Raw genomic sequence first — 24,463 nt, 5'->3', positions numbered from 1 at the left:
GAAATAAAAGCAGCAATAGTAATGCAACATAAAATCGTTACGAATACTTAATGCAGGCATGCCATGGAAGCCTGCGGATCACAGGTTGTCCACAAACCACAGTTTGGGACACACACACACAACAGTTGTAATAACTACTGAAAGGAAAAGAAAGCAGCATCTAATCCAGGCTGTACCATGTTTATTTGACTGCAGTATCTCCGTCATCACGATTGGAAACTCACATTTTTTCCAAGGACAGATAGGGAATCAGGTGGATACCATTTTAAAATAATAATAATAATGAGTATTTTATGGAAACCATTTGGAGGCCGCTTTTGTTAAAAGATATATAAACCTTGCAAAATAAATATATTAAATTAACACCAGTATAGCCTGCATATAATGCTACTTTCTCCCAGCAGTGAGAATGTGGGCTGGATTGCAGGAGAAGAGAGATGAGAGTCCAAGACTCTTAGCAGATGAAGGTTTCTCCCAAGTAATGTCTGAATGAGCCCTTGTCTCTTAACGGAGATGTAAGGGAGCACGGAATTTCAAAAGAGGCTATTCTCTGATAGGTGCCAATCTATTATTTATTGATTACTTATTTGTTGCTTTTATATCCCATGTTTTTTCTCCAAGGAGCTCAAATTCCTGACATAGTTCTCCCCCTTGTCATTTAATCCCAACAACCCTGAGGGAGGTGTGGCAGAGAGCCAGTGGCTGGCTCAAGGTTACCCATTGAACTTCATAGCCAAGTAAGGATTTGAAACCTCATCTTCCAGGTCCTATGCCACTATGCCACACTGGGTCTCAAATAAATGTTAAAATATGGGTGGGGAGATCAAGACATAGGAAATATGCCTTTTTTTTTCTTTTCTTTTTTTGCTTTCATTTGAGTTAGGCTGTCATCTGTGCAAAAAAACCAGCTCTTCCTTCATTTTCAATAGCACAGATGAGAGGACATGGTCTCTTTGCATTGTACTCAAGGACCAGGTCTAGGAAAAAAAATGGGTGCTACTGTACCATCAAAACCTGGCTCTGCCCTTTGAGCTGGAAGCCCAGATCAAACCAAAACCTCCTGTTGCCCTTTGGACAACCAGGCCCATCCATAAATCAGGCACAACCACAAACTGCTTCCCATCTCTACACCTATAGCGATGGCTGTCCCTTCTGACCTAGCCTTACATAATGCAGATTTTGGCTCTCTCCCCAAACACATCTCTACTGGGGGAAGCTCACATCCCTGACCCAATGTTCAAGAAGCCAGTCCCTCCGTGTTCGGCGGTGTTTATCCCAGGTTAAGCATGCAGAGGCCTGCAGTGTTATTCCTACATCCCATCCACTCCTCTGAAGATAGAGGATACTGACCTCCCCTCCAGATAAAACCCACATGCATGGAAACAAGGGATGAGGAGGATCTGAGATGGAAGGGAGATGCCATGATCCCTCCTACCCCCCAAACTGGGTACTTCTGGAGTGGGTTCCGAGTGGAAATGCGACTCCCTCCATCCTATAGAGCAGGGGTCAGCAACTCTTTCAGCCGTGGGCCGGGCCAGACTATATGGGGGCGGGGGGTGAACGAATTCCTATGCCCCATAAATAACCCAGAGATGCATTTTAAATAAAAGGACACATTCTACTCATGTAAAAACACGCTGTTTCCCAGACCGTCCGCGGGCCAGATTGAGAAGGCGATTGGGCCGCATCCAGCCCACGGCCCTTAGGTTGCCTACCCCTGCTATAGAGCGAGGAAAAATGAATAGAGATGTCGGGGAAGAAAAAGAATCAATGCTCTCTCTCTGCCGCCCACTCACTCCTCTCAGCAGATGGGGGGGGGGGGGAAGAGGGAGAGATGGACATCTGCTTGGAGAGAGGACGAGCAAAGGCATCCCTGTAAGAGGCCATGGCGCTGTGGCAAAAGCACATGCCCGCCGGGCGTTGCCAAAAGAGGCCCTGGGTTCCAATCCTGCCTTCTCCGGCTTCGGAAGATGCCGGAAAACCGCTGCCCGCGAGCCGCACGGACGACCTGCCTACTTGCAGGTAGGCAGGTTCCCAGGATCTCCCTGCCCGTGGCGGAGAACAGAAGGGGAAGGATCTCGTTCGTCACCCCCGAACCTAATCAAAGATTGCATGGAAGACGGCCTTCCCATTTCTCTTTCTCTTTCCCTTTGCTTCCCAAGGCTCACTCACCCGCGCGGTGACCTTATACAGGGTGTATCCCCGAGGATGGCGCTTGGGCTCGGTGACCGTGTAGAACCGGGCCACGTCCCCGCCTCGTCCCTGCGGGGAGATCATCCTTGCTTGCAGCGGGCCGGCAGGAGGTGCGGAGGCCGTAGCTTCCTCGGCGCCGGCCCAGCGCCGCCCGGCTGCTGCAAAGATCCACTCCCGGGTCAGGCCCGAGCCGGCGGCGGAAGCGATGGGAGAGAGGGAGCGGCGGCGGCAGCCGCTAAAGCAGCGCCTCTCCTCTCCTCGGCGTGGATCCGGCGCGCGACGCAGCTCGCCGGCCTGCCTCTCTTTCCTCCCCCACCCGCCCTGTGCCCGATCCTTCCCGCGGGGGTCGGGATGGAGCCTCCCCACCCACACACGCCTTGGAAGGAGAAGCGCCGGCAGAGTCAGGCCGGCTGGGTTGTCCCTCGGAATGTCCAGGGGCGCATGACTGTGCGCGCGCGACCCTTTTCAGAATCAGGAGGAAAAAAAGGTTCCTCTGCTCAGAGTTTAATTTGAGAGAAAGTACAGTAACACGAAGACGCGGGGTTGTTGTCCTTTCCCACCACCTCTTCCGCTTCTGGGGGCGCTCTTTCCGCAAGCCTAAACATGTTTATTCGGAAGTAAGTCCTTCTTGCTCCCAAATAAAACGGTGCGTAAATGTGCAGTCTTAATCCTGACTCACGATTTCTAATAATGATGCGTTTTATGTAGCGTTTTCTCATGTCCCTGGCATGTCGCATACACACTGTCTCGATGTAGGCCTATGCACAACAACCCTGCAAGGAAGATCTGTATTATTATTCCCAGAGGGGGGGGGGATTAAGAGAGAGATTAAGGCCACTTAGTAAATCCAGGACAGATGTCTAGCCAGTAGACCACATCAGTTCTATGTATTTATTCAGTGGTGGCGAGTGAAATAGACTCTGCACCTGCTCTGGCAATTTAAATCTATTTTTATTTCCTACGTGCCAGGGTTTAATCTTGCAATTGAAAAAAGATGCCAAGACTGAATGAAGCCCTGTATTTATGCATGGGTGTAGCCGGGGCAGGGGCGGGGAGAGGCAGCTGTCCCCCATCAATAAAATTCAGTAACAATAGGTAGCAAACTGAGGTTCTGCAGCCCCCTAATAGAAGGTCTGACCCCCTCCAGCAAAAATCCTGGCTACGTCCATGCATTTATGACTTCTTACATCTACGCATAGCTACCAAGGTTATAGAATGTTTAGTACTGTATTTATGAGGTTGGATGGCCATCTGTCATGGATGCTTTATGTCCCTGAAAAACCAGTTGCTGGGATAGCACTGTAGGGGGTGGAGAGCACTGTTGAACTCAGGTGCTGCTTGCAGGCATCTCATGGGCTTGTGGTTGGCCACTGTGGTCAACCACAGGATGTTGGAGTAGGTTGGCCCTTGGCCTGATCCAGCAGAGCTCTTCTGACATTCTTAGGAAGTGCATATCCTTTCCAAAGGATCCCCTAAAAGCTACAGACTACAATTTGTCCTCTGGAAGAAAGGCTTTGTGGTCTCAGATGTGCTATTTTCTATGCACCTATTATTACAGTGGTGCCTCGCAAGACGAAATTAATTCGTTCAGCGAGTTTTTTCGTCTTGCGGTTTTTTTCGTCTTGCGAAGCACGGTGTTGGAAAAGCTTCAAAAATCACCAAAGTCTTCAAAAACCTCAAAAAAGGCTACCACACCGCGTGCTATGAGTTGCTCCTCGAAGTCAAGTCGCAACTGTATTAACGGTTTTAAGAAAAAGGAAACAAACTTGTAAGACGTTTCCGTCTTGCGAAGCAAACCCATAGGGAAAATCGTCTTGCGAAGCAGCTCAAAAAAACCAAAAAACCTTTCGTTTTGCGAGTTTTCCGTCTTGCGAGGCATTCGTCTTGCGAGGTACCACTGTAATTCTCTTTTCACATCTCTGTATGTGAGCACTGTGAGCAGTCTGTTGAGTTTTAAAGGTGGGGAACGGCTGGAGCATAACTCTGCTTTGAGGTCACACTCTCAGCACTGGAATCCCTGGCTAAGCGTAGAACTTGACATCTGTCCCTGTTGAAATTCATTTTGTTAGTTTGGGCCCAGTTCTTCAATCATGATTTAGGGTGGAAAGAAGACTGTATTCAAGAACTGATTTACAAACAATATTTATACTGAAGCTTGAAACGTTGACAGCTATGGTCAGGTGTGACAGGTCTAGTTTAGGAATTATTGGTCTATTTACCGGTAAATATGCATTGCACTTATACAGTATTTACCTTTTGTGCAATGATTGAAATATACTATACACTCTATAGTTCTCTCCCTCCTATCCTCACAACTGTATGGCAGGTTGGACTGAGAGATAGTTACTGACCCAAGGTCACCCACTGAGTGAGAATGTGAACCTTGGACTCCCCAGTCCCAGGCCCACATTTTAGCCAGTATGCTATACATAGCACTATGCTGCAAATTCAGTTAGTTATTGTAACTAGGTGTGTGCTTTTAGATTACTAGGTCACCGTTTATCCACATCCATAGCTTACCACTTGATTTATTTGCCATTCAGCTAGGTACTCCCTTTTAAAGCAACAGACTTATTTCACTTTAACTCCTTTTCAGCTCAATTTATTATTATTATTTTAAAAATTGTTTCAATACTGTTTTGATACTTGATTTTAATGTACACCATCCAGAAATCCATGTTTTGTATAAAGGCACTGATTAGAAATTTTCAAAAGAAATAAAAATAAGCAATTATTGATTTCGCTATATTACCCACTCTTCACCAGGAGGTTCCAGAGGCAGTTACAACTATTTAAAATTCAGCATTAAAAACAGAGCAATTTACAGTCATGGGAATAGGGTGGGCCCTGAAACAAACACACACACACACACACACACACACACACCAGGTACCAAATTTCAGGATAAAGAGATGCATCTTCAGCAGTCATTGAGAACTGTACAGTGAAGATGCCAAACACGCCTCTGTGGGGAGGTAACTGCACAATTTAGGAGCTGTCACAGAAAATGCCCTCTCCTGGGCTATCACCCCCTCAAACTTCTAAGGGAAGTTGAGATACAACCCTCTAATCATAAAGGGGGCAGTCTCACAAAAATTTGGGGCCTAAGCCTTCTAAGGATTTAAACATTAGTGTGAGCACCTTAAATTAGGCCCAGAAACAACATGGAAATTAATGCAGATGTTTTAGGACGGCGCCTACCGTATGTAAGTTCTAAAGGCAGCCACTTGACCGCTGCACTTTGGACTACTTGAAGTTTCTGAGTTGTCTTCAAGGGCAGTCCCATGTAAAGCACACTGCAGTAATCCAATCTGGAAGTTACCAGAGCATGGAGTACCTTGGTCAAGGCATCTCCAAGTACAGGTAAAGAATTAAAATCTTGATGCCAGAAGTTAACTGTGAACATACTACCCCCTTGGGTATGCACTTAAGATTAATTAATGTCAATCAAAGCCACCACTTCATAATCATGCACTGAACAGTGAGGTAAATCACCTTACTCTGATTTTTTAATGTATTTTGCCATAGTTTCATTAGCTGCATAATTTAACATACAGCATATAGTGATGTCTTTTTCATTTATTATTCCTCCAAAGACCACATGCACAGAACTTGTAAGGGCCATTTAGAGTTCATTTAATAATAATTTGTTATTTATATATTATTATATATATATATATATATTCTAATTACCTTTATATCCCACCTTTCCTCTAAGGAGCTCAACAGTTATTAGGTAACCAATTTCAAAGTTGTTTTGTTTAGTAAATACAAATAAAGCAAAAATGTTGAATTAGATCACTCTCTCATCAGAAAACTTTTTGATGCACTGAAAAAAATCCAGATGCAAATTATCCTAATTTGTTTAGAAAAAATCTCCAGTTCTAAATTTTCCAGAAAACCCACACCACTGATTAAGATTGGTGTTTTGTGTGATCACAATAGAACAATGGTTCCAAAGTTCTAGGTCTAGCACTACAGGTTTCCATGGCAATTGTGATTTGGTTCCAAGAGGACCAATTCTGCCCTCACAGTTCGCCAACTATTGTTTCATTTAAAGGTAGAACTAGATGTGGAACCGCATCATGGCCATAAGGTGAGTTTCTTAGCTAGTTAGAACTCATTTGATTGTTCTGTTACTGGGTTCTGTGTATGTTTATTTAAAAATTTAAGTCATAGAATTGTAGAGTTGGAAGGGACTATGAGGATCATCTAGTCCAGCCTCCTGTAATGCAGAAATCTTTTGCCCAATGTGGGGCTTAAACCACCATACTGTGATTAAGTCTTGTGCTCTACCAACTGAGCTATTCCACTATGCGCCATTGGTTTTATACTTGCAAACTACTTAGAAGCATATTCTGACATTAAGCAGTACATAAATATGTTGAATGGGACTCACTCCCAATGTGATTGTGCATAGAGATTGCCACCTGTTCAATTGGGCAAACTCCTAAGTGTGCATAGGACAGCAGCCTCCATCTCTCCCCCATTATATTGTCAAGGTGTACAGTTTGCATTCACAATGTCTATATAAAACTGCCATTTAATGTTATTTCCTTACCAGTACTAGTAAATTTATAGTTTAGACTGTATTTATTTAGCATAATCCAATAAAGCGATATTGGCCCCAGGAAAGAATCACAGCATATTCCCTTTCGCACTAGAGGCACTGATGCATCTCTTTGGTATAATAAAAGCGGCACCTTAAAAAGTTGCCACCCATGGCAAATAGTAATTCATTCTAGAGTGATAGCACATTAACTATGAGCAATTCCCACGAGGGTCTCCTGTGTTAGCCTCATTGAAATGGACTGGAGCACTTAATTCCCATTCATTTCAGTGCACTTCATATGGGAGCGCACCATGCTCCATGTTACTAAGTAGGATGTGGGATTATTTATTTATACACCACCCTCCCAATACCTTATTAGGACAGCTTGCTATTAAAAACAGCATAATAGCTTTTAAGGTAAGTTTCAAACACCAAATCTACAAAAGCAGTACAGTATACATATAATCCCCCTAGGTACCAAATACAGCATCTTGAGCCAGCCCTGATGTTCATCCTTTTTGTTTTACTCTTGGAAAAGGCAATAGTAGCTGTCTGTTAAGAATAGCAGAAGTTGTGGTCCTGCAACACACAGTCCAGCAGTTGATTGTAGTGGGTTTGTGCCCAATCCATGATGAAGAAACTCAGGGGATCACACTCAGTTTACATCAGAATCGTCGTCTGACCACATTAGCATCACACTGGGTGACTTTAGACTGGCCACTGTTTCTCAGTCATAGAACTGTAGTTGGATAGGATTCTGAGAGTCATCTAGTGTCCCTCCAGGGGACCTGAACCACCAACCTTCTGTTAAAACAACCTGACACACTGACTCATTGTGCCACCAGATACAACCTCCCTTAGTATGCTGTACATGAACCATGTACACAACCCTAGAATCGTAGAACTGAAAGGGACCTGGACACCCCCAAGGGTCATCTAGTCCAACCCCCCTGCAGCAAGGAAGCATAACAAAAACGAAATAACCAAAATAGCAACTTAAAATATAAACAGGTGTGTGATGTGCGGAGAGGAAAAACTCATTTATTTACAATAATCCTGAACCCCTTTTGTCAAGATCGGGTTTCGGACCAGTTCGACACACTTAAACTGATAGGCAGGAAGTGCATTCCTCTCTCGGGTTTAGACGGCAAAGACGACCCAGGGCCAAAAGCTCCAGCAGCAGACAAACTCCCTTCATGGTCGGGGAGGCTCTTTCGGGTCTTGTGTACTGCACGTGCATAGCGGGCGGGCGCCCCTCCAAATCCCACGGCGCGCCTGCTCCATCCCCCTCGGGCTTGCTTTCCTTTCGGCTCGACGGCTTCCAGCCCCTCCTCACTGGAGGTTGCGGCCCAGGTACTGCAGGAACATGCCTCCCAGCTGTGGCAGGTCGCCCTCGCCTTCACCCGGGTGCATCTTGGCGTAGCTGAGGAACTGCCTCCGGAGCCGGCTCAGCTCCGCCAGGCTGACGGGCCGGGTCAGCAGCAGCCCCGGAGGCTCGCCGGCCTGCGACAGCTCGTCCACCGCCAGCGGCACGAACTGCCCCGGCTGGGCTCCGTTCCTCTGGGCGGCCATGAGGGCGGCCAGCACGTCCTGTGTGAGGCGGTCGAGGCGGTGCAGGAAGCCGGCGGCCTGCAGGGGCTGCGAGCGCGTGGACTGGTTGGGCGGCGGCGGGCGGCGCTCGAAGAGGGCGGCGCGGATCTCGGGCCAAGGCAGCGGCTCGGCGGGGTCGGCGGGCGCCTCGAAGAGCGGCCAGTCCCAGCGGTGGCGCGAGTCGGGCGGCTCCAGGGGAGGCCGGTCCGGGCGGGCGGCGCCTCCCGGGCACAGGAGCACGCAGTGCGGCGTCCCCGCGTGCTTGCTGAGGCAGTAGAGCTCGTAGCGGAAGCTCTTCAGCTCGGCGCCCGAGTCCACCAGCACCACGTCGCGGCGGCTCAGCAGGCGCTCGGCCTCCGCCCTCAGAGCAGCCCGGGCGACGCCGTCCCCGCCGCCCGCGCCCAAGTCGGCCTCGGCCACCACGAAGACCCGCCGCTCTGAGGCCTCCTCGGCGCTCAGCGCCGCCTTCAGCTCTTCGGCACGCCGGGTCTTGCCGCTCCCCGGCAGCCCGCAGAGGACGACCAGCGGCATGGCGTCTCTCTCCGCCTCAGTCGCAAGCCGGGCCGGCTGTTATCATCTTCCCCCTCAGGGCCTTTCTTCCCGGCACAAAAATGGCGGCGGAGGCGTTAATGTTGCCCTTAAGAAAGATGGTTCCCGAGAGATTATTCGCCCCGCCTTCCGCTCTTCTTTGAAGTGTTCTACGACGACGTCTATCCACGGACCATAGAGATAGGAAAAAGTAGAGTGTGGAGTCCTAACGATACTTCCAAACTCGCCTTTAGAGTAGAACTCGTCCTACGGAAATGGCAACTGGTAGAAAGCAACGAAGCAAAGATTTGGTCTCCGCCAGAGGAGAAATGGAACTTCCCCATTTACGCGCAATATCGCAGCAGGTTCTAAAGGGAAGAGTGTAAAGGAACCCGGAAGTCGTGTTCAGTAGGTCTATTTATAAATCTATGAGTCTGCTGGCGAGGGCAGCGTCTGTTGCGGAAGCCGAACTACAAGTCCCATGGGCCCCCGCGGACGCCAAAGCGAGAGGGTCCTTCATTACGTGAGGGGAGGAGCGACCACTAAGTCCGGTTTGTTTGGATGCGGCTGCGCGGGGGAAGCCGGACCTGGAGCGCGTGTGGTGAAGGAGCCGCCGGCCACGGCCCTCTGAGATGAGCCCTCTGCGGGGCCGGCGCGGGGAGCAGAGAACCTGCCGGGGCGGCCTGGCAAGGCGGAGGGCAGGTGTCCCCCCTGGAGGTAACTGCGGCGGCTCTGCCGGGGTGGGCGGCCTAAGGCTGGAGGGGGCCACCTGTGGCCCTCCGAATCACCCCCGACACTGGCAACATGGGAGGGAATCGACAAAGAAGAAACGGCGGCCAGGGCTGCCAACCCTGGTGCCTGTATTCCGCCTTCAGTGTCAGAATTATTACCGAATTTGTATACCGCCTTTCATCTGCGGATCATAAGGCGGCTTGCAATATAAAAACACCATCCTTCTGAAGGCTGCCTGTGGGGAAAGCACCATTTCACTTGGATTTTCCTCCTCCTGGGCTTCCCACGCTGTTGGCCACTGTGACAACAGGATGCTGGACTAGGTGGGCCTGATCCACCAGGCTCCTCTTAGGTTCTGAAGACCTGAGGACCACAGGATCCCCATCCCACCCATGGCAGGTGTTGCCTTTGGCACTCCAGGTGAAGCTGAACTTCCTCTCCTGTCAGACCCAGCTAGTGTGGCAGGGGGTGAAGAGAGTTCCGCAACATTTGGAGGGCCACAAGTTTGCCACCCTGGTTTCAAAGGGTGGCAGTGAGGAGGATTAGGGCCTCCTGTGCTTACCTGTCCCGTGAAAAAAAGAGGGACATTTTTTGATTTCGACACTTTATATACCACTTGACATCATCGTTTCGTGTAAATGTTACTCAAATAATTACTTTTGCACCCAGCCTTTCTCCTGTCATGAAAGGCAGCATACATGTGGTTTTCAGTTACTGTACTTGGCACTGACCAGGCCCAGATCTGCATAGCTTCAGCAAAGTGCCTTCAGTCATACCCTGGTACTCTTTGGAATACAAGTCTAAACAGCTATTGATCATGATAGCTAAGTGAAACCTCCATATGCAGAATGTGTACCTCTTGAGTATTAAGATGCTAGGAGCAAACAACAGGAGAGGATTGCTGCCTTCATGTCCTTGTATGTATGTATGTATGTATGTATACATACACACTAACTAACAAATAAATGATCTTAGGATTTCAGTGTTACACATTTTGCTTTGCTGACAAAACATTTAGACAGGAAAACGTCCATTAATGAGGAGTCCAGAGATAAGCCCATTGATGTTTCTGTACATATATGTATAAGATCTAAAATATATAAACATTGCAGGTAGCTGTGTAATGTGTTAGAAAAAAATATTCAGAAAGTAAAAATCAGGGTAGGAGTAAAGCTTTCTGGGATCAACCAAAAAGGCACAGGAGCATAGGAAGCTTCAGGGCAAGGTTATTACTAAACTGCATAGGCGCCGACTCCATGGGGCTTGAGGGGGCCCGAGCCCCCTCAAAAATTCGTTTGGGGGGGCTCCGCCCCCCCAATAATCTCCGGCGCCCCTCCAGCAGAGCGCCATCGCCGCCCCTCCCCCAGCCCAAAATGCACAGGGAGGGGCGGGCTGCATGCCTCCTGCCCTCCCTCCCGAGCAAAAGCTCCACCCAATTTCCTTTGGAGCTGATTAATAGGCGCAGCACGCTCTCCCCTATTCGCTCACGAGGAGGCGGCGCCACTTTATTTGCATATTCATGAGCTTATTTATTATTCATGAGCTTTCCCGGGCCCCCCCCAATATTTTTTATAAGTCCGCGTCCCTGCTAAACTGATATGGTGGCCATGGATGTGTAAACAAGTTAGTAGCTGATTGAACTTGAGCATTAGTGAATATGTTCGGTATCTGCCAGTCATTCTCAAACTGTGTGCTTTCTGTTTCACTTCTGCTGTTTCTATATCAGGCTTCCTCAACTTCGGCACTCCAGATGTCTTGAGACTACAATTCCCATCATCCCTCACCACTGGTCCTGCTAGCTAGGGATCATGGGAGTTGTAGGCCAAAAATATATGGAGGGCCAAGGTTGAGGAAGCCTGTTCTATATGGCGAAACTGCTCAGCCTTTTATCATAACCAACAGCACCTGGAAACACAAAGTAGCATAAAGCATTTGCCCATTGCAGCCTAATGTGTTTTTGGTAGAGACATCTAAGAGACCAAAGCAAGACCTGGATCATAGCTAATGGACAGAGTTTCTTTTCTCCTGAAGAAAAAGTAATGCCCTTCTTTATTTAATGAGATTAAATATTTGTAATTTGAGGATAAAGCCAATTACAGATTTCAAGTAATGGAGGAGTGTAATGTTGCAGCATCCGAGATCAGCGAGGAGGATGCAGTTTCCAGATGGGAAACCATGTTAGTCTGTTGCAGTAAGAACAAGGCCTTTGTCTAGTTGTCATTTCTGTATATCTCACAGCAAAGGATCTTTCCTAACACTGCTTTCTTTCCAGATATCCCATGCTGTCCCATCGTGTACAGAGGCTCGGCAGAGATTGGGTTTGCCACTGGAATGTTGCTCAGAGACTCTTCCGGGATGGTCAAGCTTTCCAGCATATGAAGAGAACTGCATCCTGTTTTGGGGCTTGTTACTCGCCCTTGAACCCTTGGGATTGCCCAGGGAGCTGTAGGCTTCCTCTGCTCTGGAGCACACAGTTTCCTAGCCTCGTACAAAACTCTTCCATTCATCTCTCTGCTACAATGAAAGCTGAGGGAGATGAGCCATGTGTAAAGCGAAGAAGACATAGTGGGGATCAGGACATTTGTCACAGCCCTAATGAAAAACTGTGTACCTCACCTTCAGATGAAGCATCCTGGTCTCCACCTCAACTTCAGTGTAAAGAAGGAAGCACTCCAGAACCAAGAGGTATGGTGGCATCTTACTCCCTTGATCCTTTGCTCTTAATATTTACAGGGTTGTGTTACTTATTTAGGAGAGAAGAGAGCCCATGGGGTCTGGGGTGCCTTGGTTCAAGTCCCCACTCAGCCATGGAGCTTACTAAGTGAGCCAGTCAATGTCTCTTGCCTAACCTACCTCATCGGATTCTTGTGGTGCCTTGAATTCCTTGGAGAAAGGATGAGATAAAAGTGTGATATTATTATATATGCTGAATTCAACTTGCTCAGAAAGCACAACTATTCAGTTTATGGTCCTATGAACAAGCTGTTCACACCTTTCTTTTGCACTGTTGACAACAGCTGATGAAATAAGCCAACAAAATTTACTAGAGTTATCATTTTTGTTGTTGCCTGCACTTCCAGGCCTGTAAGAGAGCAGGTGAAGTCCCCTCCTTCATATCCTGCTTGGGTACGCGGGCTTCTAGCAACATGGGGTGCTGCCTTACATTGAGTCAGCAGAGGTTGAATGGCCATCCGTCATGGATGCTTTTGCTGAGATTCCTGCATTGCAGGGGGTTGGACCAAATGACCCTCAGGGTCCGTTCTAGCTCTACAATTCTGTGGTTCATTGGTCCATCTACTTCAGTGCTTTACACGCAGCAGCTTTCCAGAGGCTGAAGCAGGAATCCTTCTCAGTCTTACCTGGAGATGCCAGGGATTGAGCCTGGAATCGTCTGCATACAAGGCAGATGATGCACTGCCACTGAGCTACTAATCTTTTAGGCTAATAATAATAATAATAATAATAATAATAATAATAATAATATCTCTGCTAAGTGGACTGGTGAATGATGAATGGATCATTCTATCCTACTATTTTGTGTCCCCCACCACCAGCCTACTGCATTTTGTTGCTGCCAGTTGATACCTTTATGCTGTTTCTGAAGCACAAAGCCCTGAACAACTTGGAACCAGTATACCTGAAAGTTCACCCCACCCCTTATATCCCCAATTAATCATTGTGCTCTAGAGGTGAGGGCCTCCTTCAGGTACCATCTTATCAAGATGTCCATTCTGCACAGTGCAGGAATCAGGCCTTGAGTATTGTGGCAGCTGCTCTTTGGAAATAACTTCCATTAAATATTAGAGATGCACCATCTCTGTTGTCATTTCAGCGCTTACTGGAGACTTTCCTCTTTCAACAAACCTTTTAAAGAAAGATCATTCCCAGTTTGTGTTGGAATCTTGAACTGTTTTTAGATGTTTTAATTGGCACATTTATCGTGTGTTTGCCACCCTGTGCTCCTCTGGGAGGACGTGCAGGAAATAAATGGAAGAAAATATTTCCGTTTCTTCACAGCTAGTATGGAGACCAAGCAGGCTGGTGAGGGAGGCATTTTTGCAATGTGTCTGTTGTTATGATTCAGTTTATGTGTCATTTTCAAACATAAAGAAGTGCTGAAGCAACTCAACAGCAATTCAGTACCAAAAATAGAACATAAAGGTAGCATATCAATTAAATTTCACCAACAAAAATTAATCACAAAATAGAAGAATCCATCCTCCACCAGCCCACTCATTTGCCTGCATCCAGCAAGTTGTTTATTACAACTTTTATGTTAAATTCCACTCCCCAGCAGAGTGGAATTTATTTATTGCTATCCCAGGGTTTTCCTGTTGTTGTTGTTGTTGTTGTTGTTGTTGTTGTTGTTGTTGTTGTTTTCTTCCTACTTTCTGTTATATACTAAAGCTACTCCTCAGAGAGATGGGTCTCTTTTGGTACTATTGTTGTTAAACAATTCAAGAACAGAAGTACTTCCTATTTAAAGAGGTGCCAGTGTTATTGCCAAATTACAAGAAGTCCTGCTTAATGAAACACTTAAAATTATTATTATTATTATTTGAAACACTTATACCCCAACCCACAGAAAGCTTTCCCAAAAGAGAGATAAAATTCAGCAGTTCAACAAAATTATCAAAAAGAAAAGGCTTTAGCTTGCTACCTCCTAGATTTGTCTGAGCAGAGGAATACCTAGGCAGAGCTCTACAACTAAGAAGGCTGCCTCGCTGATCAGTACACACCTGATCTCAGAAGGGGAACAGGCCCTAATGCAGAGCTGGACAGTTCATATTTAATTAGTAGGCTCTCCAAAACAGGACTTAAATTGTTTTACACAGGACTTTAAAAGCTCAAGTCAAAAGTATGAATGCAAACAATCCACCACTCCTGGCCTGGTTGTTGTGTTTCAGCAGGTGTGGTCAAGAGACACTGGGAATACTTCTGCCAGCAAAGTAAAAAAATGAAGGTCTTTGAAGAGGATAAGCCGATCAACCAGGATCATCAAGACACACTGGAGAAGTTTGATTTCACCGTCATGTCGTACAACATCCTTTCCCAAGACTTGTTAGAAGACAACTCTCACCTGTATAGACACTGCCAACGGCATGTGCTAGCCTGGAACTATCGCTTTCCTAACATTCTCGCAGACATCAAACGGCTGGATGCAGATGTAAGTGGGAAGCTAACCTTATAGTTGTCAATAAAAAAGAAATCCATAGGAAGACAAATCTTTTACAGACTGTAAGCCAGGCATGAGGATCCTTTGGCCCTCCAGATGTTGCTGAATTACAACTCCCATCATCCCTGACCATTCAACATGCTTGCTGAGGCTCATGGGAATTGTAGTTCATCAACATCCAGAGGCCAAGAAGTTCCCACACCTGCCATAAGTGAGCATGTGGTTATTTCATGCACTTCATGTTTAGCTATAGTGAACATGCACCTGGTGCCATGTCTCTCCATTCAGATTCCTTCTAAAAAAACCAACCCTTTTTAACCTGGTCTTATTTTCTTACAGCCCAGTCCTTTGCATGTTTCTCAGGAAGTAAATCATTTTTAGTTCAAGTGAATATAAAACTGCAGCCTTGGGCTGAATGAAATACAATGGGATTTACTTCCAATACGACATGCATCGGTTTATAGCGTTAATTTTCCTTTTAAAGGCACGTTGATTTCACTGGCAGAGCTAACCATGCTCTTCAGGAATCAGCGTGGCTTGAAAATGCTTGAATTTGCCTGAATCGTACCCAGTTCTTAACAATACATAATTTTACTATTAAATAACCTGAAATTATTTTCAGTTGCAGTATTACCATTATTATTTCTTCTTAGAAATGTTATTGAAAGTTGTAATCCAGTTTCTAAAATTTTAAAGCCAGCCTAGTTATGCTGGGGAGTATGCTACTTGTTGATCAGCTGTTTTCCTCCCAACAGGTACTTTGTTTGCAAGAGGTACAAGAAGACCACTACAGAATAGAGATCAAGCCAAGTTTGGAAGCCTTAGGTATAAACTGTCCAGTATACATGTCAAACCACCACCCACCCACCCCGCTTTCCCCAGCTTACCTCCCTACGGTCCACTGATTTTGGCCATTTTAACCCCAGCCCATCTCCATGAGCAAATAGAAAGCAAGAAGGTATGGGGAGAACCAAGGTACAGTCTTGCCAGTAGACCATGTACTTATCTCCCCAACCCTCCATAAGCCAAATCTGACAGGCAGGCAGGGTTGGGACTTCTGCGGAAAGAGCCCTTCACAGTGCTTTGAGGTGCAGTGAATCAGCAGTCTTGAAGTCACCACCTGTCAGCTGATTGGTGATGACTTTAAGCCTGCTTTCCAAAGGGGTGGGCTGTGCAATTGAGTTCCTCACAATGAATTCAATCACACAGCCAATCCAGTTGCATCTTTACCTGTCGCACACTTGATGTGCAAGTACGGGGCAGGTGTGCGTGGTTTGGTGGAAATAGCCTCGTGCGCCATATTTGGCCTTTAGGCAGGAGATTCCCCATCCCTGCTATAAAAAGTAGAACCACCCCACCCCTGCTGTGTAGCTGAGGGATGGGGAAGCTGTGGCTCTCCAGATGTTGGACTCCAACTCACGCCTTCCCTGACCATTGGTTACGCTGGCTGGGGCTGATGGGAGTTTTCATTGAACAATTTATGGAGGACCAATTGTTCCCCATCCCCGGCATACAGCCCAATGGACCAGAACATATTAAACATGTGTACTTAGAGTTTAGCTCAGAGTATAAAGGAGACACATTTTGAAGCACCTTTTTTCTCCCTTCGCCAGGCTATCATTGTGAGTACAAGATGAGGACAGGAAGGAAGCCAGATGGCTGCACCATTTGCTTCAAGGCCTCCAAGTTCCATCTCCTCTCTTCGAATCCAGTGGAATTCTTTCGTCGCAACATCCCCCTCTTGGACAGAGATAACGTGGGCCTGGTGGTTCTCTTGCAGCCTCTTTTTTCCTGCAAGGCCCCCTCAGCCACCATCTGCATAGCCAACACACACCTGCTGTATAACCCGAGGCGGGGGGACATTAAGCTCACCCAGCTTGCCATGCTGCTGGCGGAAATTACCAGCGTGGCTATGCAGGAAGACGGGCGTTTCTGCCCCCTCGTCATCTGCGGGGACTTCAATTCTGTCCCTCACTCTCCCCTGTACAATTTCTTAAGGGAAGGCAAGCTGAATTACGAAGGACTGGCGATAGGGAAAGTAGGTAGCCATTTGTCAAGTCGGTGTGCGAAAAAATATATATGGGTAGACAACACGCAAAAGACGATGTCCCTGCCACCCACCCCTATAGCATTGTAGGGTTTCCATGATGATAATTTGCATTGCTGTTCTTTCTAAAATATGCTGTGTGGTCCAAAGCCAGTGCAGGTATGAGGTTTTCAAACAGTGTTCTTAGGAAGTAGTTGGTTGCATCCATTAATAATCTTCTGGAGCTTTCAGCCCACAGGAGGGTGGAAGACAATTCCAAGACATGGGATTGTGGTGAGGCCAACGGTTCTAAGACACTCTGAGTTCCTTAGAACATGTCTTTGCTCCTCCTCTTCCTGTGATGAGCAGGGGTTCTGTGTCAGATGCTGAGGAGTTCTGCAGTAGACCAGGTGATGCAAAAAATGTGATGTAGGATATGTTCACTGAAGAGTAGAACTTTGCAAAGCATTGCTTTGGGCAGGGATGGCGAACAGCATTTGAAACTCCCATTGTTCTAGGTGCATTTTGTGACAGGGAATTTCATTAGCGCGAGCAGTTTCTGAGCTCTGAGCGCAGTACTGAGCCTAAGAGTTCAGATTAAAACTGCCACTGCTGGAAGAAAAGGAGGACCTTATTCTGCCTCCCCACTTCCAGCCACTTTCTGAAGACTGGAGAAGGTTTTGTTTTTTGCAGTCTTCAGATGAGGACTAGACCATGTGAAAAATGAGCATAAGATTTTAGCTGCAGTTCATTTTCAGTTTTGTACTCTTGTTTTTAAAAAGCACACCTAAACACTCCATTGCGGTGCCCATAACCTATGTTTAAGGTGCCATTTAGCTCCTAGCTATCATATCTCTGTTTCTAACACTGATGATGAACTGCATCTAACCAGCAGACAGAATCATTCTCTTTCCTGCCCCTTCTGGGCCAGGTCTGACAGGTTGCTAACGGGGCCACCCACTTGTTTATCACCTGATGTCTCCTGGCATCAGATGACCCTTTTTTGCCCACATGGGTCTTGCAGAGCAATTTGCAAAGTACTCCACATGACCCATCAGTCAGCTGATAGTTTGGTCTTGTTGAGCCTCTTTGCAAAGGAAGACCCAAGAGTATTGTGGAGTGCTTTTCATAGCGCTTTGCAGGTGCTGCTGATCAGCTGACTGGTAGCACAGTGAATTAAAAATAATCTAGAGCATAGTTGCTTTTGCATGAAATGGGGATGGTACGTGTGTGTGTGTGTGTGTGTGTGTGTGTGTGTGTGCGCGCACACACACACATATAGGAACATACAAACACATAATAAATGTAAAGTAATTACGTTTTTGCCAGCTCTCTCACCAACTAGACTCCAAAAATGTGTACCTGTGGCGCAGAAGTTCTTTTGTGGCTCAAAAAGTGGCTAAATGGGAAGCCAAAAATTAAAAATAAACGTGGCAGCTCTCACAATAGTAGAAATAAACTGTTGGGTCATTGAAAGGATTTGTGTTAAGACAGGTGCGCTTTAACATTCAAAACTGATCCAGAGTTGAGAGTGAACAGTAAGGTAATATATCATGCCAGTTTATCTTGAAAGCTAAAATCCCAAGCTAACTATGAATTGCCATGAAATAGCTCTGCAAGCTAGATGGCTGAACCTAAGACTACAGTCCTAAAATCATTTGTCTAGAAGTAAGTACATAGAAAAATGGGTACTGAAATTGTTTATTTTTTAATTTTATATCCCACCATGCATCTTCCAGCAAACTGACTGTTTCCTTGTAATGCTGATATTCTATTTTGTTTTGATGTGGATTGTTTTATATATTAACTGTTGGGGTCTTAGGATGAAGAGTGGGATATAGTAAAGGTAAAGGAACCCCTGACCATTAGGTCCAGTCATGGCCGACTCTGGGGTTGCGGCGCCCATCTCGCTTTATTGGCTGAGAGAGCCGGCGTACAGCTTCCGGGTCATGTGGCCAGCATGACTAAGCCGCTTCTGGCGAACCAGAGCAGTGCACGGAAACGCTGTTTACCTTCCCGCCAGAGCGGTACCTATTTATCTACTTGCACTGACGTGCTGGTGGCGCTGTGGGTTAAACCACAGAGCCTAGGACTTGCTGATCAGAAGGTCGGCGGTTCGAATCCCCACAACGGGTTGAGCTCCTGTTGCTCAGTCCCAGCTCCTGCCCACCTAGCAGTTTGAAAGCACGTCAAAGTGCAAGTAGGTACCGCTCCGGCGGGAAGGTAAACGGCGTTTCCGTGCACTGCTCTGGTTCGCCAAAAGTGGCTTAGTCATGCTGGCCACATGACCCGGAAGCTGTACGCCAGCTCCCTCGGCCAGTAAAGCGAGATGAGCGCCGCAACCCCGGAGTCGGCCACGACTGGACCTAATGGTCAGGGGTCCCTTTACCATTTTAAGTCCAATTGAAGTTAATGGGGCTTACCTCTGAGTAGACATTTTTAGGTTTGTGATGTAAGTGAGTGGGTTCTGGTTTACAGCAGAAATCACTGTTGAGCATCTTCTAGAAATGCACATATTTCTCTTTGGTTGTTTTGTTTTGTTTTGTTTTCTTTCTTGCTTTTTAAGGTGTCTGGCCAGGAACAGTCCCCACGGGGCAATAGGATACTCACTATCCCCATTTGGCCTCCAAGCCTCGGCATTTCTCAGGACTGTATGTATGAGGAGCAACAGAAGCAGCTAGAAAAAGAGAGAGGTAAATTTCAGTGCAGATGACCCAAGTGTTTTCCGAAAAGGTTACTTCCCCTCAGATGTTTACAGCTGAATTTAACCTAGCAGTTCCTTCGTGTGTAATTTCAGCAGTTCAGTCACATAATGCTGGCAGTTCAAGTCCTACAGGCGCTGTCTGACCCCAGAAAAGCTAAAAATATAAAGTCATTGGGAATTCATCAGTGGCTGAAAAGTTTTTGTGGATGTTTACAAAAGCCTTAGAAGTGATTTTAGTAGAGTTGACTGGTCACATTGGTTCTTTCCAAGCGCTCAGCTGCAGGTCAACTCATGAACAACTTTTGGCTGAATGGATAAGCAGCAGCTGTAGATCTGTGCGCGCTCTCCCATATAGGGTAGGAGCCATAGCTCATACACAGATCACCTGTTTTACAGGTTCAATTCCTGCCATCTCCAGTTATAGAAGGATCAGATAACAAAACAGGGGTGGAAGATGTCTTGCTGGTGACTTTGCTATCAAGCAGACTAGATAATACTGGACTCAGTGAACAAATGGTCTGATCAGGTATAAGGCGTCTGATCAGGTATAAGGCATCTTCCTGTGCTTCTATGATTGTTGTTGTTGGTTTTTTCCAGAGAGAAAAGAGACTAAAGAAGCAAGCTTGGAAAATTCAGAAGAGGTCGTAACAGTAGCAAAACGGTAAATGTTGACATCACTGCGGTTGTCAGCTTGTTTGCAGGCATCAGCTCCTACACCTCTGGACCTGTATACTCACTAAAACGCTATATATGCACTCCCCACTTCATCCTCCAACACACCAAGGAAGAAGAGATTGGAAATTTGCAACTGGCAAGGGTTTGTGAATATCCAACATGTGGTGGTTAGGGTTAACCATGGTTTAGCCAAACCGACCCCAGTTCAAAGTTGGCTTGTTCAAAGAGACCGTAGTTAAAACCATATTTTGGCCAGGTTTGGATGCAACAGTAAATGCTTCCGATCTCCTTATGGCCATCCTGATGGGATAAAGGAGAGCACACCGTCCAGGTCTTGTGCCCCTGTTACTAAACTGGTTTTGCCTTTGGTCTGAGCAAAGCTGTAGGTTAACCTGGATATAATTCTTAGCAATATAATTGCACTAAAACTTTGCAGATGCTGTCTTAGAGGTTTTGTTCTGTGCGATATAGGAACTGGGCCATTGGAATTGCTTCTAAGATACTGGATACTGTTTCTAAGATATTTTTCATTGTTTGATCTCTTGTTGTTTGTTACTCTGGGGTTCTTTGGGAGGAAGGGCAGGATATAAAATTAACAAAGGAATAAAATACAGCATTGTATTTAAAGCGTGAAGGACATGGTTTAGGCTGTGTCCACTATGAAGTGGATGAGGAGCAGTAGCAGAACAAATGTTTCCTTTGTTAAACGATTGTGGCTCACGAATGCGTTGTTCTTGCCCTGCCTTGTTGCGATAGCATTCTCGGTCTGGATTGTCATGTCAAAGTGCGTGGCTTAGGTACAGAAAACAGAGCAGCTCTGGGCCAGATGGACAATTGTGGGTGGAAAATCTGAAACATCAGTAGCTTGGTGTAAGCATGGCCTCATCTGTGATCCTTTGTCTCAGCAGACGCTGGTGACTTCTGAAACACTTCTCCCATTTTAGGTCGCCCACATATTTGCACCACAGTTTTCCCTTGTCTTCGGCCTACACTCATTATCTGCCAGACAGTGGAACCCCAGAAGTCACCACTTGCCACTCCAGGAGCGCCGTCACTGTGGATTATATCTTCTATTCTGCAGCAAAGGAGAACACAACTGCAGAACCAGGCAAGTGACTCTAGAGCAAGATAGGTGACTAATGATTGGCTAGGTGCTCACCCAGTCTGCACAATGAGCAAAAATTTCCAGTACAGTAGAGCCTCTTTAAAGCACCCACACATAAACACACGTGGCTTTGTCGCTTCCAGATGTTCTTTATTCCACATTCATAAAACGCTAATACTAAGAGAAGGGACTTGATTCGAACAGAAGACCTCTCTTGATTTTCAGTGCTGACTGAACAAACAGCTCAGTCCACAGCTTAATATAGAAGCTGCCTGGCTGTATTCTCTACCAGAAGATTTATCACCACTTAACTACCTGCATTTGTAGCCTGCACCAACAGATCTTCTTTGCATCATTGTCTTTGTAATGCTTACTTCCCTCCCTACACAGTTCAGTTTCAGGCTTTCCAGTGGATCACAAATAAACCAGCCCAACCTGTTCCTATGCATTTAACATAAACTGGATCTATAAGATATGAGCAAGTGGAGCTTCTCACTACTAAGAGATACCACATTTCCATTTAATCTCTAAAAATCAAGCTGCTTGAAAAGGCACAGGACCAGTTTGTTTTTTTAAAAGTTTACAATTCCAGTGTGGCGAAGCCTTTGCTCACGTTATTACATGCATTTTACCTGACAACATTGTGCCAGGTTACTACTTCTTTTAAAAAATAATAATCAAGCAATAGCAGTTACAGCAAAAGCTCACCAGATGGTGCCATAATGTTAAAAGTGCTTTCAAGCTTATCTCCTCGGTGGATAAGTCAGTACTGAAGCTTGTCTTGGTTGCACATATTCAGCGCTGTGCATCTTTGCAAAATCCACTGGATGGAATATTAAGTCTGGGTTGATCAGGAGAACTAGCAGGACATAATTGGCCAAGAGACTGTGATGCACACAAAGAAGTTCTCGCTTCAGATTTCAACCCAGTGGTGAAACTGACCTTAGGTAAGCCATGTTATATTTGGGGAAGGATCACACATCCCCCCCCACACACACACACCTGGGAGATAAATGGAGAGCTGGTGTGGCAGAGTGCCTAACACAATGAACTATGAAATAAGTAGATCATGTAGCTTTCTCCAGCCTGATGCTGGACTACAGCCTCCATAAGCCCCAGCCAGCATGACCCAATTGTCAGGAATAGGGCATTAAAGTCCATAATATTTGAAGGGGAGCAAGTTGTGGGGAAGTGTGTGTGAAGCGCTTACTTGAAAGCATCATATAAATGTTCAGTATTGTTTACGTCGACTTGAAGGTTCCCCAGAATGCAGTGTCTGTAAAGACCAATAGAGGAACTGTGATTCCCTGCTTGCTTATTTCAGAACAGCTTGGTGCCAGCCCAATTGCAATGTAATTTACGTGCTTATGTACCTCTCTTCAAACCATAGCTGTCAACTGTTCCCTTTTTTAAAGGGAAATTCCCTTATTCCGAATAGGATTCCTTGCAAGAAAAGGTGACAGCTATGCTTCAAACCTCTGGATTGTCCACAGGCACCTGATGAAAGCCTCTTCTTTCTGTCGCAGGAGCTGAACATGCCTTTGACGGACGCCTGAACCTTCTTGGCCGATTATCACTGGTGACGGAAAAAGATCTCTGGGCTGTCAATGGGCTTCCCAATGAAACCATCTCCTCTGACCATCTCCCTCTCCTAGCCAAGTTCAGGCTGGAAGAGTAACACCAAAATAATGATGACCCACCTGTCTTTTGTCGTTCCACTTTCCTTTTCCTTAATTCTACATCATCAAAAGGGACTGGAGAGTGCATGCCTCCTTGATGGGTTTTAAATACAGGTATATATATATATTGTAAATTATCACAGCTACTCAGATATAAAAAAAGCAAATTGGAGTTTTACATTGGGATTCCTTTTTTAATAATGGAAAGTATTTGTGCAGTAATTTTTTAAAAATATATATTTACTTTTCATCAAAGAGATGGTATAAAGTGCTTTTTGAAACAGAAATGTTGATCAGATTTTTATTTCTTAATATTTTGATTCTCACCCTTCCTCCCAAAGGAGTCCAGGGCAACATTCAAGGCAGCAAAAAAATAAAAATAAAACAAGTAAAAACCGTCACACGTCCTTTCAGCTATAGCCTTCATGGAGCTTCCTTAATCCTACAGGCAAGCATTTCTTCTAGACATTGATTTAATTGTTTTCTTCCAAGGAGATGGGCTTCACTATATCTTTACCTCCTTTCATCCTCTGAGTAGCCCAGAGAGGTGTGTGTGATGATGAAAGTGAACCCCTTTCTACCATCTGGGCTTTCAGGGCTGTGCCTGGGATTTGAACTTGAGTTTCTGACATCTAAGTCCAGCACTTTGTGGTTGCGGCTATGTTCCTAGAGGGTCTTCACCCCAGTTTGCTTTTATGATATTCCCCAAAGGTCTGACTGCCTCTTCTAACTTTGGCAGCGGATTGGGTGTCTGTTTCTTGAACCTGTGTCCATGGAGCTCATAGTGGCAGTGGTGCAAATTGTATTTTTCTATCAGGTAAACAGCCTGAGGCAAAGGGTCAGATATCAGGAAATCCTGCTTCACGAATTGTGCAAGATACAATTAGGCCTTGAGGGCAGTTGTGTGTGTAAAAATGGAAAGGGTGTTTCTGTCCCTGGCACAGAGCCACAGCGATTTGCAAAGCCACACCTATTTAATATTTGCATTGCAAATAAATCTGGGGCAGCCGTATCACCCATCAACTTAGAACTTGATTTCTACTTTTGACTCTTTGATAGCCTAGAAGCGGGGGGGACGGGACCCTGAGTGAAGTACCTTCCCATTTACAATACTTTGGCTGGCTGGCCTGGTTCCCTGTAAGCAATTTATTGATCATCACAGGTGAGTGGCTGTTGACAAGTCTGGCCAGTTATGCAACTGTGAGCTGCAAGGAGAGCAAGGAGGAAGATGACAAGGTTGTACGGGCAGCTTTGCTAATTCAAGGGGAGCACAGTCAAGCCCTTTGCTTGGCAGTTCTACTGTATTCTCCGATTACCTTGGCCCTCGGAAGCTGTTCTTCAGCACTAATGTTCTACAATGTCCCTGCAGGTTTTGCTGACTTTGTTTCTTTTTTAAAGGGGAGAGCTCAGAGTAGCTAATTAACTGCACACGAAGCAATGAAGAATACACCTGAAATAACCTTTGCATTTGGCAGAAAACCAAACACCAAGACTGCATTTCTC

At 46.0% G+C, this 24,463-nt stretch overlaps 3 protein-coding genes across 6 annotated transcripts in view; 1 reads left to right on the top strand and 2 right to left on the bottom strand.

The window, feature by feature from the left end:
• Positions 1-2,736, bottom strand: part of RPS6KC1 (ribosomal protein S6 kinase C1) — a 98,471-nt gene extending 95,735 nt beyond the window's left edge. The window contains exon 1 of one of the 2 annotated variants that reach the window (XM_077925569.1): positions 2,173-2,736. In XM_077925569.1, the coding sequence (XP_077781695.1) occupies positions 2,173-2,277 (105 nt within the window). In that variant the 5' untranslated portion in view covers positions 2,278-2,736. The remainder of the gene's footprint in view (positions 1-2,172) is intronic. The other variant, XM_028724667.2, reaches the window with a different exon arrangement.
• A 4,031-nt stretch (positions 2,737-6,767) lies between these two features.
• KTI12 (KTI12 chromatin associated homolog) lies at positions 6,768-8,975 on the bottom strand. Its single transcript, XM_077925568.1, has one exon. The coding sequence runs from the start codon at positions 8,864-8,866 to the stop codon at positions 8,078-8,080; it is 789 nt and encodes a 262-aa protein (XP_077781694.1). The 5' UTR covers positions 8,867-8,975; the 3' UTR covers positions 6,768-8,077.
• Positions 8,976-9,161: 186 nt separating this feature from the next.
• ANGEL2 (angel homolog 2) lies at positions 9,162-23,247 on the top strand. Of its 3 annotated transcripts, none has more exons than XM_028724671.2 (9): positions 9,162-9,580; positions 11,868-12,280; positions 14,506-14,762; positions 15,527-15,596; positions 16,385-16,809; positions 19,364-19,490; positions 20,099-20,162; positions 21,121-21,284; positions 22,808-23,247. In XM_028724671.2, exons 2-9 carry the CDS (start codon positions 11,875-11,877, stop codon positions 22,957-22,959), a joined length of 1,665 nt encoding a protein of 554 aa, XP_028580504.2. In that variant the 5' UTR covers positions 9,162-9,580; positions 11,868-11,874; the 3' UTR covers positions 22,960-23,247. The 3 variants fall into 3 exon arrangements, with proteins under 3 accessions (XP_028580504.2, XP_028580503.2, XP_028580505.2); XM_028724670.2 differs by having other exon boundaries at positions 14,503-14,762; XM_028724672.2 differs by lacking the exon at positions 22,808-23,247 and having other exon boundaries at positions 14,503-14,762; positions 21,085-21,220.
• The last annotated feature ends 1,216 nt before the right edge of the window (positions 23,248-24,463 follow it).

The sequence above is a fragment of the Podarcis muralis genome, chromosome 3, assembly GCF_964188315.1.
Source record: "Podarcis muralis chromosome 3, rPodMur119.hap1.1, whole genome shotgun sequence".
Taxonomy (NCBI): domain Eukaryota; kingdom Metazoa; phylum Chordata; class Lepidosauria; order Squamata; family Lacertidae; genus Podarcis; species Podarcis muralis.
The sequence above is the reverse complement of the archived record's forward strand: the minus strand, read 5'-3'. Positions and strand labels throughout refer to the sequence as shown.